The 12,225-nt window shown below is 44.2% G+C and overlaps 1 protein-coding gene across 1 annotated transcript in view; it reads left to right on the top strand.

The window, feature by feature from the left end:
• Positions 1 to 12,225, top strand: part of CR1 (complement C3b/C4b receptor 1 (Knops blood group)) — a 297,719-nt gene that overhangs the window by 41,528 nt on the left and 243,966 nt on the right. The window contains exons 20-23 of the mRNA XM_075909850.1: positions 1,591 to 1,647; positions 3,574 to 3,622; positions 8,517 to 8,580; positions 11,060 to 11,206. Of these exons, the coding sequence (XP_075765965.1) occupies positions 1,591 to 1,647; positions 3,574 to 3,622; positions 8,517 to 8,580; positions 11,060 to 11,206 (317 nt within the window). The remainder of the gene's footprint in view (positions 1 to 1,590; positions 1,648 to 3,573; positions 3,623 to 8,516; positions 8,581 to 11,059; positions 11,207 to 12,225) is intronic.

The following is a 12,225-nucleotide window of genomic DNA, read 5'->3' as shown; positions in this document are numbered from 1 at the left end:
ACGTGAGGAGTTACTGTACCTGATCTAGCCACATGGGTATGATGATTCTGGTCTTCCTTAGCATTTTGGCAGACAGACAGTTGGCCTTTGCACTCTTGGTAAATGAAAGCTTAGCAACACCTGCAAAAGAGCCTTTAATGTTTAGTGGTTCGTATTATAGAACAGTGTTTCTCAACCTTTTTTTATAAAGTACCCCCCTTTTTAAAAAACAATTTACAAGTACCCCCAGTACTTACAGTTTTCAGACACATTTTTTGTACTGTTGCAACACATTTGTTTCAACAACTTAGTTGTAGCTGGGTGGGCGAAGAAATTTTTGGATGTAAAAAGTACAAAAATAATAAAGCACTGTAAAACTTAAAACAAAAATTCAGTTTTTTCCAAATTTCAGTTGTGTTGAAGTACCCCGCTGACTTCTCTTGAGTACTTCTAAGGGTACTCGTACCACTGGCTGAGAAACACTGTTAAAGAAAACCTTCAAACCCATATTGGGTCCTCCATTTATGCAATATTTTCCTGACAGTATTACAAGATACAAACCTATACAATCTTTGCAAAGCTGCTTTTCTTGGTGATGAGGGGTAAGATCATAGTTTCTAAAAGCAAAGGATTCCCCATTTTAGAATGTGATGTTTATAAGGCTACCTTAATTGTTCATTAATATCTGTTATACAGGCAGTCCCCGACTTACGCGGATCCAACTTATGTCGGATCCGCAGTTACAAACGGGGCTCGCCCCGGAGGACACGGACTGCAGGACCTCGCGGTCCTGCCGCCCGTGTACTCCGGGGCTTTCTCCGCATCTCCCTGGTCTGCGGAGGACCCAGGCAGCAGGACCACGGTGCGTCTCGGTCCGCCGCTGGCGTCTTCCTGGTGTGCTGGGGTGGGGTGGGGGGGCGCAGCTAGTACGCCCCCCGCCCCCCAGCAGACTAGGCTTTTCTCCAGACGCCTGTGGCAGAGCAGCTGGGGCGCTGCCGGTTGGTCCCGCAGCGCCGCTCTGGGCGCTACTGGACTAACCCGGCAGCACCCCAGCTGCTCTGCCCCAGGCGTCCTGATTCAGCCGCTGCTGGTCAGTTTCAGCAGCGGCTGAATCAGGACGTCTGGGGCAGAGCAGATGGGGTGCTGCTAGGTTGGTCCAGTAGCGCTGAGGAGCAGCGCTACTGGAGCAACCCAGCAGCACCCCAGCTGCTCTGCCCCAGGCGTCCCCAAGTCAGCTGCTGCTGAAACTGACCAGCGCTGACTACAGGAAGCCCGAGGCAGAGTTGCTCTGCCCTGGGCTTCCTGGAATCAGCTGCTGATCAGTTTCAGCAGCAGCTGACTTGGGGACGCTTGGGGTTCTTAAGTTGATTCTGTATGTAAGTCGGAACTGGCGGTCAATTTCAGCAGTGGCTGCATCTGGACGCCAGTTCCGACTTACATACAGATTCAACTTAAGAACAAACCTACAGTCCCTATCTTGTACGTAACCCGGGGACTGCCTGTAATCTAGGTAAGTATAGCTTCTTATGTATGGATTGTGAATGAGTTCTTGAAGGTTATTGACACAAGTTTGATTTCAGATTTTAGCTCACACTTTGTTTTTCTCTTTAGACTCTTTAGGACTCGGTTTATTCATCGACCTAGGTATCGGTGCCAGTATTGGAATTGGTAAGTAACTTAAAACTGAAAAAAATCATTTAATACACTGATTTATTACGATATTTTAACATGTGGCACCAAGCCTATTTTAATATTGCTGTTTCTCCATCACATAATCTTTTTGCGCTGCTTAATTACTAAGCATCCTGGAATTAGGGCTCTTGAACTTCTCTGCCACTGACTAATGTGCCCAGTGGTGCCTTGTAAATGCACTGCCATTCTCTGGTGAGAAGCCTGTATTCATACTCTTAGCTGCTTTCTCTTTGTAATCTCAACATTTATTCACAGTATTTGACTGAACTAGTGGCTCTATCTGAAATTTGTCTGCACGATAGAGAAAAAAAGGGGAGAAAAGAGTCTCATTTCTCCCTTTGTCCCTGGGGAAATCAGGAAAAGTTTCCCTTCTGTTTTAGGTGAGAATACTTCCTCACCACTTAGGACTTCATGTGTATGTCTGGTGCCTATGCAAAATTGAAAAGGGAAAATTTTCTAGGAAGAGGAGTTGTAGAAAGATTTTTTTTTTAAATATCACTTTGTAAGCTAGTTTGGATAGTCTCATATTATACAGGGAATTAGAAGGCTATGATGTACTCGGCATCCAGAGAAAGTCAGTCTGTAGTGGTCTCCACGTAACAGATCTTGAGTGTTTTTGGTCATCATGCTGGTTTCTCCTTTTAACCCAGAATTGCTACATATGTCATGACTTAATCTTGGGGAGGAGACTGTTCCTGATGCAGGTACCTGTTCATCAAAGCACTTCAGCACATGCCTAAGTCCCCATGGAGCTAATAGATGTTGGGCCACAGAATAGCATTGTCCAGGGGCAGATAATAAGCCCTCTGCACAGCTGGAGTTGTTGCAGGCAGGGTTCTAGCATTGGCCCGATCAGCAATGTCTTCCTGAGAATTTGCCAATCCAAACCATTCTGTAGCCTACCTCTCTGTCACATGGTTCTAAGAGGCAGCAGACCCGCTGTGTGCAGATCAGGGCAACTGTGCTCAAGTCTCATTAGCCGGATTGAAACATGGTTTGAGTTACGGCAAAGTACACAGACTGGTGGAAGTTTTCATTGTCAGGTTCAAAACTGAGGGAGGATCTGATCAACATGGGTAGCTTCTTTTTCTAATTTGTATTTATCAATTGAAACTATTATAGTGGGGGGGAGAGGGAAGGAGAATCAAGCAAGCCATACTAGATATTGAGCATAATACATTCTATGACTCTTTAGTGGAAAATTTTTAAATATCTTGCAAGGGATTGAAGGGAAGAAGTTACATGGAAGCTTGAACATCTTGGATGTGAAGTAAGTCAAATCCTGAGCATTACTCTGCATGAGCTAGGAATCCAGACAAACCTTAAGCTGAACACAAAAGCATTAATGACTTGATAAATAACAAGATCCAATGTCAGAAGCCCTTTCTGGATTTAGAGTGGAGAGTTCTTTTGATTTCTGATATGGTACTGTATATTAGAGGGGCTTCGGGTATGTCTACATTAGCACTATTCTGAAATAACTTAGTCCATGTCTACACAGCAGGTCATTATTTTGAAATCGTGTCAAAATACTGTCAAGCTGGAGGTCTTCTTACTCCGACTCCTGTAGCCCTCATTGTATGAGGAATAAGGGAAAGAGTGCTCTATTTTGAAATAATGTTATATAGATGTACCCTATTTCAAAAAGCTATTTTGAAATAAGATACTCAATTGATGTAGCTCAATTTGCGTATCTTATTTTGAGTTAAACCCTGCAGTGTAGACGCACCCTTATTTATCATCTTAAGGGGGAAAAAACTGTCCTGTGATACAAATAATCTGTCAGTGGTGACGAGACCAAGTCCCAGAACGGTGGAGCTCCATAACTGTCTTTTAGCAAAATGTTATTTTTTACATATGTGTTACTAAATTGCTCTTTTTTGTTTTGTTTTTGTTTTAAAGTAATTGTTGTGGTTGCTGGGATAGCACTGACAGTTTGGAAGAAAAATGGGTAAGCCACCCCAAGATACAAATATTTCCTTTTTGAGCTTGTCAAGAGAAAAAATATAGAAACAAGAGAAATTGTTTTCATATCCTATGTTGTCCCCCCAAATTTGTTATTGCTGGTTACTTCCCCTTAAGTATCAATAAAACGAAAATACTTATTTTGCTACCAGACAAGGTGAAGTCCAAAGCATTCTCCATTGGCTTTAACTGATTTCCTCCATGCATCACACAATCACAGTGAATATTGCAGTTCTTGATGGCGGGATATTTATTTTTCCAAATATTATTTTTGTTGTATTTTGGAAGATGCCTCAGAGAGAAAAGCAATGTTTTATAATATCTTGTTCTTGCTAGTTTTAAAATTTAAAATTTACATAAATAAACTATGACCAGTATCTGGGTGAGACTGTCTTGACCATGGAAATCTGCTACCTTAATAGGCTACAGTAGTAAGGCTTCCACCGCTTCCCTGATAGAGAATACCACAGCTTAATATATGTTGCCATCAAAATATATTCTGAACACCTCACATTTTCTCTTACCCCCCTAGTAAGTTCCAGTTTTATAAAAGCTCTCCTTTTTGAAAATATTTTTAAATTTTATTTCTGCAAACATACTTAATTCAGTTAGTGTTCTCTCCTTTCCTGCTGTTTAGTTCTTACATTATAAATCCAGATCTTTAAAGCACCGGTTTCCAAGAAAATCTGAACTACCAGTGAGTGAAACAAAATTTAAACTGGATTTTGAAAGGTGTACAGTGAATCCTCGTTTATCGCGGTAGATAGGTTCCAAACCCGACCACGATAGCTGAAAATCCGCGAAGTAGGGACACCATATTTACGTACTGTAAATAGAAACCGATAGGTCCCCCCACCCCCTACAAAGTTTCCCCTGTGATTAGCCTATACTGTATTGTAATTCCATATCATTCTTTAATGCTGCACAAAAGCCATCTGTAATGACGAATGATATGAAAGTATAAAGACAATAGGCAAGCACGATATGATACGGATATAAAAAAAGTCCGCGAAGTCGTGAATCCGCGATGGTCGAACCGCGAAGTAGCGAGGGCTCACTGTATTTTTAATATAAAATATCTGCCTCTGCCTAACAATATGCAGATGGTATCTGAGAGAACAGGATAGAATTAAACAATATTAAATTCAAACCTTTTCTTTCTTGACATGAGATGAAATATTGCATGTGACATCATTGTTGGGTTAACCACTAATACACTAAATTTCTTCTATATAATATTTTTCTGCAAACAAAACAGATTGAACATTGTGTGCTTTCTGTCTTTAAAATGAAGTTGATTGAAAACCAGTATCTAACATATAAAATGTCATCTGCTTCATTATTTCCAGAATATATGCAAATGAGACAGTGATGAATATCACTGCACCTCATTTGCATACTTAATGAGCTACCATTTTTGCACAAGGGGCTTTTGCTCAAGGAGCAGTCTACACTGCTCCTTGTTGCACAAAATCCCCCTCTTGAGCAAGAGCCATTCTGCTGCTTATTTTCAGGCAGAACCGCTCTTGCACAAAAGCCCCTTGTGCAAAATGGCTGCTCATTAAATATGCAAATGAGGAACAGCAATATTCATCACTGCATCTCATTTGCATATGTTCTTGCACAAGATTGGCTAGTGTAGAAATAGCCCCCATGGTAGAACATAAGAACGGCCATACTGGGTCAGACCAATGGTCCATCCAGCCCAGTATCCTGTCTGCCGACAGTGGCCAAAACCAGATGCCCCAGAGGGAGGGAACACAACAGGCAGTCCTCACATGATCCCTCCACTGTCACCCACTTCCAGAGAAACAGAGGCTAGGGACACCATTCCTACCCCTCCTGGCTAATAGCCATGATAAGCCTAACCTACATGAATCTATCTAGCTCTTTTTTTGAACCCTGTTCCAGTCCTAACCTTCACCTCATCCTCGGCAAGTAGTTCCGCAGGTTGTTTTTTGAGTGAAAAACAAACGCATAAACCCATAAGGAATATAAGCAAATATAAGATATCATCCAGTATGGAGACATACACTCATGCCTGCTGATGGGGGCGGGGCAAAAAGAGTAACTGCCCAGGGCCCAGCTATTTAAAAGGGCATGGGGCCCTCCGCCGCTGCTTCTGTGACAGTAGTGGCACCCGGGGCCTTGGGTCCGTTGAATGGTGGCTGGAGCATCACATGGTGTGCTCTGAGTGGTTCTTAGGGCAGCCTGGGGAGGTGAGGACACTAGGTGGCACATTCCAGGCAGTGCTGTTGGTTGCAGGGGAAGGTGCTACTGAGCACTGCTCTGGCCCTGCCCCTTTTGCCTGAGGCCCCGCCTCTTCTGGGAGTGTGGAACTGGCCCCCAACCTTGGCCAGAGGCCCAGCGAGGCTGTCAGCTCCCTGTAAACATTAGTTCATTACATGGATTAAGCAGCACTGTGAGTATATAATATCGGTGTTTTGGAACATATCGGTACATTGTCAAATTCCACCCCACAGAGCTTTGTTTTCTTTAATGTATCTACTGTACATAGGTTCCAAAGTTGATTTCATAAGGACTTTAGTACTTTACATGTTAATTTGCACTGGCCATTGTTAAATAAGATTTATATGCAGTGACACGAGTCTGTGAATCTAATATCCATCTTTAGAAATATAGTTTGCGTACCTCTATGTAGATGTCCACTCCTGACGTGGGGGATGATTTCCAAAGGAATTCTTCAACTCAGCATTATTTTATATTGGGGAGAAGGGGACCAGGGTAGTTTAGTTCTTTTATGTAATTAACTCTTTCGTTGTTCGTCCTTGCAGTTACTAACTCTGCTTACTAATTAGCCCTAGCCCTGTTATAGCCATAATTCATGTTTTCTCCAATGCTCTGTATTGTGAGGGAAATATTATGGCCTCTACTTTAACATTAAATCAGTTGAAAATATATTTCTATTGTATCCTATTGCTATGTATCAGGAACTTTTTTTTTCATTGAAAAAGTTAACATCTGCTGACTTTAATACAGAAACTTGTATTTGTTCCTAAACATATTGGAAAGTTCAACCTATGAAAAGTTTAAAGTATCACACAGATTAAAGTTTAAAGCTGTGGAACAATAAAATATAACTATTTTGATTGTAACTGTTACCTTCTTTTTTCAGGGTTAAGATCAATGCTGGCTAATGGCTCTGGCTTACAAATTAACAGTCATAATGTTGGAAGAAACGAATAGAAAAGTTAGGAAATAAGCTTCATACATTTGCACTGAATTTCCGTGGTGAAAATAGGCCCTGTACAGGCAACTGATGTCTTTTGCACTACAGTTTTTCTTCTTTGAATTGTAATTGTAGTAGGAATCTGAAGAAAACAAAGTCAAGGGAACCGGAAAGGGAACTTTTGCCTTTAAAAACTGGTTTCTGAACCAAGCAAAGGCAGTTGGAAGCATCAGAATGACTGGCTATTCTGCACACATAGCTAGCTCTTTATTCCGCCAGTCCATAATGCTAAATGTTTCACCTTGTTAAAGAACATCTTAGCTATCTGAGCATGGCATAGTTTGGATTGTGAGGTTTAGCTGCAGGTGGCAAGACAGCCTGTACAAATACCCGCTTACTGACTTCCATAGTGTATAAGTCAGTAAATGGGAATTTGAAGAGGGCAGACCAGTGGTGGCCAGGTTGCAGGTGCAGCCTGTGCACCCCCTCTCTGGCCCCTTCCCCATGCCTCATGCTCTAGGGGGCCCACACTTACCTACTTCTCCCCTTCCCTCCCAGCACAAGTCAGCTGATTCATGCCTCATCCTTGCTCCTCCCTCCCAGAGCTTGAACTGAATTGCAGTGTTTAAACTCTAAGACAGAGGCAGGAGCAGTGACGGGGCACATACTGGCCAATTGAAGGTGCTCTGGAAGTGCTGGGAAAGAGGGGAAGGAGCAAGGACAGGATGTGCTTGGAAGAGGATATTGGGCCGGAATTTGAAATTGTAAAGTAAAGGTAAATGTTTCTTTGTTTGAGTATTTGATGTTGATGACAGTTCTGTTAATATATGAATGATTAAAGTATTTCTACTAGTTTTGAAATGTTTGGCATACCTTTATTAACATATTTAATCTTATTCCTGGGGTCACTGGGTAGGTCTAGACTACATGCCTACATGTTTACAGAGGCATGTAAACTAGGCTACCCTACAGTCAAAGAAGCCAGGATTTAAATATCCCCGGCTTCATTAAAATAAACATGGCCACCGTGCTGTGCCAGCTCAGCTGATTGTCGGCACAGCACGTGAGTCAAGACACGGATCGGTCGAGAGGGGAAGCCTTTGTCCACTGCTCCTGTAACCTTGTTTAATGAGGCATAAGGCAGAGGCATGTAATCTAGACACCTTGTTAGTGCATGACTGATTTCAATCTTGTGGCCCATTGAGATGAAGGAGGGCCACTCATGCAACCCACTCACTAGCCTTGGTTGCCCAGTGCTGCTTTAAATGGAATGCCATAAGATTTCAAATTTACTCTTCATCTACAGGGTTTTGTTGACATGAGAATCTTTGCAGATAGTTCCCTCACTTGTTCTCAGTTCTATAACCTCAGTCGCTTTTTAAAAATTGATAGAGGGAGAGAGGGAGAGAGAGAGAGAAGTCTAAGATGTGAGATTATATAAATAGTCTCTCTCCAAAGAGCGGCATGTGTGAATTTATATGGGCTTCCAGAGATGTTCAGAATACTCATATCGGAGGGCTTTTTAAAAAAAAAATAGTGAAAATAAGGAATTCTGTATGCTTCCTTATAATCAACAAGCACTTTATCAGAGGAGCAATGAGATCAAAAGTGTATGCCATAGCAAGCTTTCCCAGGGTTTAGTGACTGAACTAATTTTATATTTGGTACTCAAAAATACCTGTCTTTGTAGGACTGGAAAACAAGCTTTTCAAAGTCAGGAAGTGGCACAGTCTGCTGGTAAAATGGAAATGATGGTAATCCAATATTTTATTGTACATTATTTTATAATTTAAAAACATGTTTATGCTCTTTTTTTACAATCACAACTATATTGACTGCTATGTAGCAATATGCACAAGTCTTCCCATACGTGGTGAGGTTGTAACTGAAGGAATTTGTTGGATTTATAATGTCATCTTTAAGTATTTTTCTTAAATAAAAAGAATATTGAATGAAGACTTTTTTCATACTTATGACATACTGTAAACTGATTATTTAGCAGTGATGTTGACATGTAGCCCTCTCTCCTGTCCCAGTCACTAGCTGCAAGTAGAACAGAATAAATGTTGTCCTTTTCCTCTTGCAGATAAGAATCTTTTTTTCCCTAAAGGATTTTTTCTGACAAATGTGAAAAAGATGCTGTTTGGCTGAATAGTTCCTCTTTGTCCAGATTCCCACAGGATCTTTGTCTGGAGATCCCACTGTAGGTGAACTGCAGTCAATGCTCTGACCTCATCTACAGCCATAGCTCCCCCTTGACCTTGCATCCTGTTAAAGTGGGAACAAGCCACGTGAATGATGCGTTGGTGCATTCTTTCTAAGATCCGTGGCCGTCATCTCAGGGTCACTGTCTACAGTTCAGTTTCCTGAGTCTAGACCAGGGGTTCCCAAACTTTTTGACATGGGGACCAGTAAATCCAATCACAAACTTTTGGAGGACCAGTAATGTTCATTTGCATATTCATTAATCAAATGAATATTCAAATGAGTTGTTTCTGGTCCTCCCAAAAAACCCCAGTGCCGGCTTTAGCAAAGCTTTTGATATGGTCACCCACAATATTCTTGCCAGCAAGTTAAGGAATATGGATTGGATAAATGGACTGTAAGACAGACAGAAAGCTGGTTAGACCAGCGTTTCCCAAACTTTTTACTTTAGTTGGAAATCTTTTTTTTCAGTACTGCTTTTTGCAGCCCAAAAATATAAAAACATAAAAAACAAACAGAGAAAATACCAGACATATAACATGTCTGGTATTTGCTCATTAGGTAAGTTGTATTATTACTAGATGTATCAGTTGGTAGTTTCAAACTGCCTGGCTGGTAAATGTGCTCAGGCTGCATGAGTGTGTCTACCAGCCAGGCAGTTCGCAACTACTCGAAGGGGTGGGGGGGGGGAGGAAAACAATAGAATCTCCAGGACAGACTAACTCATGCTTTGTAGGGGGGAGAAGGAATGGGGGCAGCACCCCAAGATCCACATATGGCCAGCTCAGTCCCACGTCTCCCAGTCTGATTCATTCCTCCCCTCTGCTCCCCCTGCTGCGCCTCTGGCCAGCCCCACTACCCCCAACCTCCTCCCTGGCAGCCAGGTCTCCCCGGCTTCTCCTCCCAATCTCCCTTGGCCGGCCCTGCTGCCTGCATCCAGCCCTCCTTCTGGTGGGCTGGACGCAGGCAGCACTTCTTCACCCTCCCCCAACATCTTCCCCGGCCAGCTTCCTACCCCCAACCTCGCACCCCCCGGCAGCCCTGCTTCCACCAGCCCCCCAATCTCCACCGCCTGCCCCAATTCCCCCATCCAGTGCTGCTTCCAGTGGCCAGCTCTCCCCTCCTCCTCACCCCAGAATCCCCTGGCACCTGCACCTTCCCTTAGCCCTCCACCCTGCTGTTACCTCCCCCTTCCCTTACTGCCCCTGCCCCCTTTGTCCCGGATACCCACCCCCTCAGCACTCTCTGCCCCATTTCCCTCCTGCCCCTCTGTGCCCTCACACAACTTGCTCCATCCTGGTTTTCCTCATGCCCACCCCTCGCTTCAACCCTTCTCCCAGCATCTCCACCTCCTTCTCCTCCTCCAGCCCCCAATGCCCCTCCCCGCATCACCCTGTCCCCCCTCCCACTGACACCTCCCCTCCTGCCCTTTTCCTCATTGTCTGCACTTGGCCCCCTGCCATTTGACTCTCTCTCCTGCACCCTCCGCCCAAGCCCGCCACCGCTGCTGCCAACTCCCCGCCCAAGCCCGTCTCCTACCTTCTGCCTTCCACATCGCGGGGTCGAGCCCGGAGCCAGCGTGACCGCGCCACCTGCTTCTGCAGGGTTTTAAAAATCCCGGGCCGTGACGTCACGTCACACCCGGGCGTCCTCCCCGCCCACGAGCAACGCCGCAGATGGGCAGCAGCTGGCGGTGAGGAGGAGCCGCGCACGGCGGGGACGCTCTGGGGGCGGGGGGAGAGACCCGGCTCCACATATCAGTGGAGCAGGGCTCCGGTTCTGTAACTCGCCGGCAGGCACCAGGTACTCTGAGGCCTGGTATTTTTTTCCCCATAGTTTGGGAAACGCAGGTCTAGACTATCCCCTTGGCCTGAGAACATCATTAGTCCATGTACTAGTTTTAAACTAAGCTTTGGTCCTATGCACTCGACCTCAGCTAGCGGTCTTTTGGATGGACTGATCTGTGTAGCAGCAAAAAAAAATGTTAAGAATGCTGGAACTGTGAAAAATGTCTCTTACTTTTTCTAGGGAGGGAAAATGGAGTCTCTCTCTGGCTCTACTCAGGTAGGTTTGAATTATGTCTATTGGCAGGGACCCAGAGGAATATTCAAGGAGAGGGATAGGCAGGGACTGAGATTTTTGAGTCACATTTCCCACCAAAGGTATCTCTCCATTTGAGGTTTTGGAATGTGCAACTGTTTAAGAAGAGGCAGAAGGAGCAGAAAACAAGACTGCCTGTATCAGCTGATGCTGCTTGTAACAACACAGTGAAGAATCGAGAAAGGGGAAGTTTGGGGGTACTCTGCTAGCTGCAATAGGTTTGCTTCTGTGAACAAGGAAAGGAAGGCGAGCACCCTTGTTTGCTTCCTGCTGTGTTGAAGGAAACAGGACTTTGTACATTCTTTGTAAATAAACAAGGTTGCACCAACAGCACCAGACTTCCATCATCAATTTCTCCTCCCATTTGGGACAGCCTACAAGATCCCAAATTTTGGCAAGCTGATCAAAGAGATAGCAGTATTGACTCAAAACCAAGGTCACTAAAGCTTTATGCCAAAAAAGAGCGACTCAGCAGTATTACTCTCAATCATTTTGTATTTGGACATGTTCACACCAGTCACTGTGATTTTTATGTACTGCCAGCATACTCTCCAATAAACTTGTCTGTGTTTTGTATTAGGCTGTAACATGAACAGAGTAATTCATGTTTAAATCAAAGCAAGCACTTAGCACAAGTAATTCACTGTAGCCTAATGGCCAAGTTATGGTCTTGTGGTAGTAGAGACCCTGGTTCAATTCCTACCTGGGACAGCTGAAAACAGCTAATGTCCTCATTCTTTCCTATTGGCACATAAGTCCCCTTTAGAGTATTGATTAGGCTCAAACAAGCACATCCAGTGTGATACCTGCCATAGTGTGGTGGGTTGTTTAATGGTTGGCAATGCCATGGTTGTGAGTTCTATTCCCCCTCTGCCTGGTGAGCTGAAGGGTTTTGGAAAATTATTTGCTGCTTCTTCGGCCATTTTAATAAAACTCTGATCTCTCTTTCGCCCCCTGTGGTCCCCGGCCCGCCCAGGAGGCGGGAGATCCCAGTTCCAGTCCCGCCTCTGCGAAGGGACTGGAGCGGGTATCTCCTGCCTCCCAGGGACCGCCCCACCACCACCCGCCCCCTAACCCCACCACCCCACCCCCCT

The sequence above is a fragment of the Pelodiscus sinensis genome, chromosome 27 (assembly GCF_049634645.1).
Source record: "Pelodiscus sinensis isolate JC-2024 chromosome 27, ASM4963464v1, whole genome shotgun sequence".
NCBI lineage: Eukaryota > Metazoa > Chordata > Testudines > Trionychidae > Pelodiscus > Pelodiscus sinensis.
Note: the sequence above shows the minus strand (reverse complement) of the source record. Positions and strands in the feature narration are given on the sequence as shown.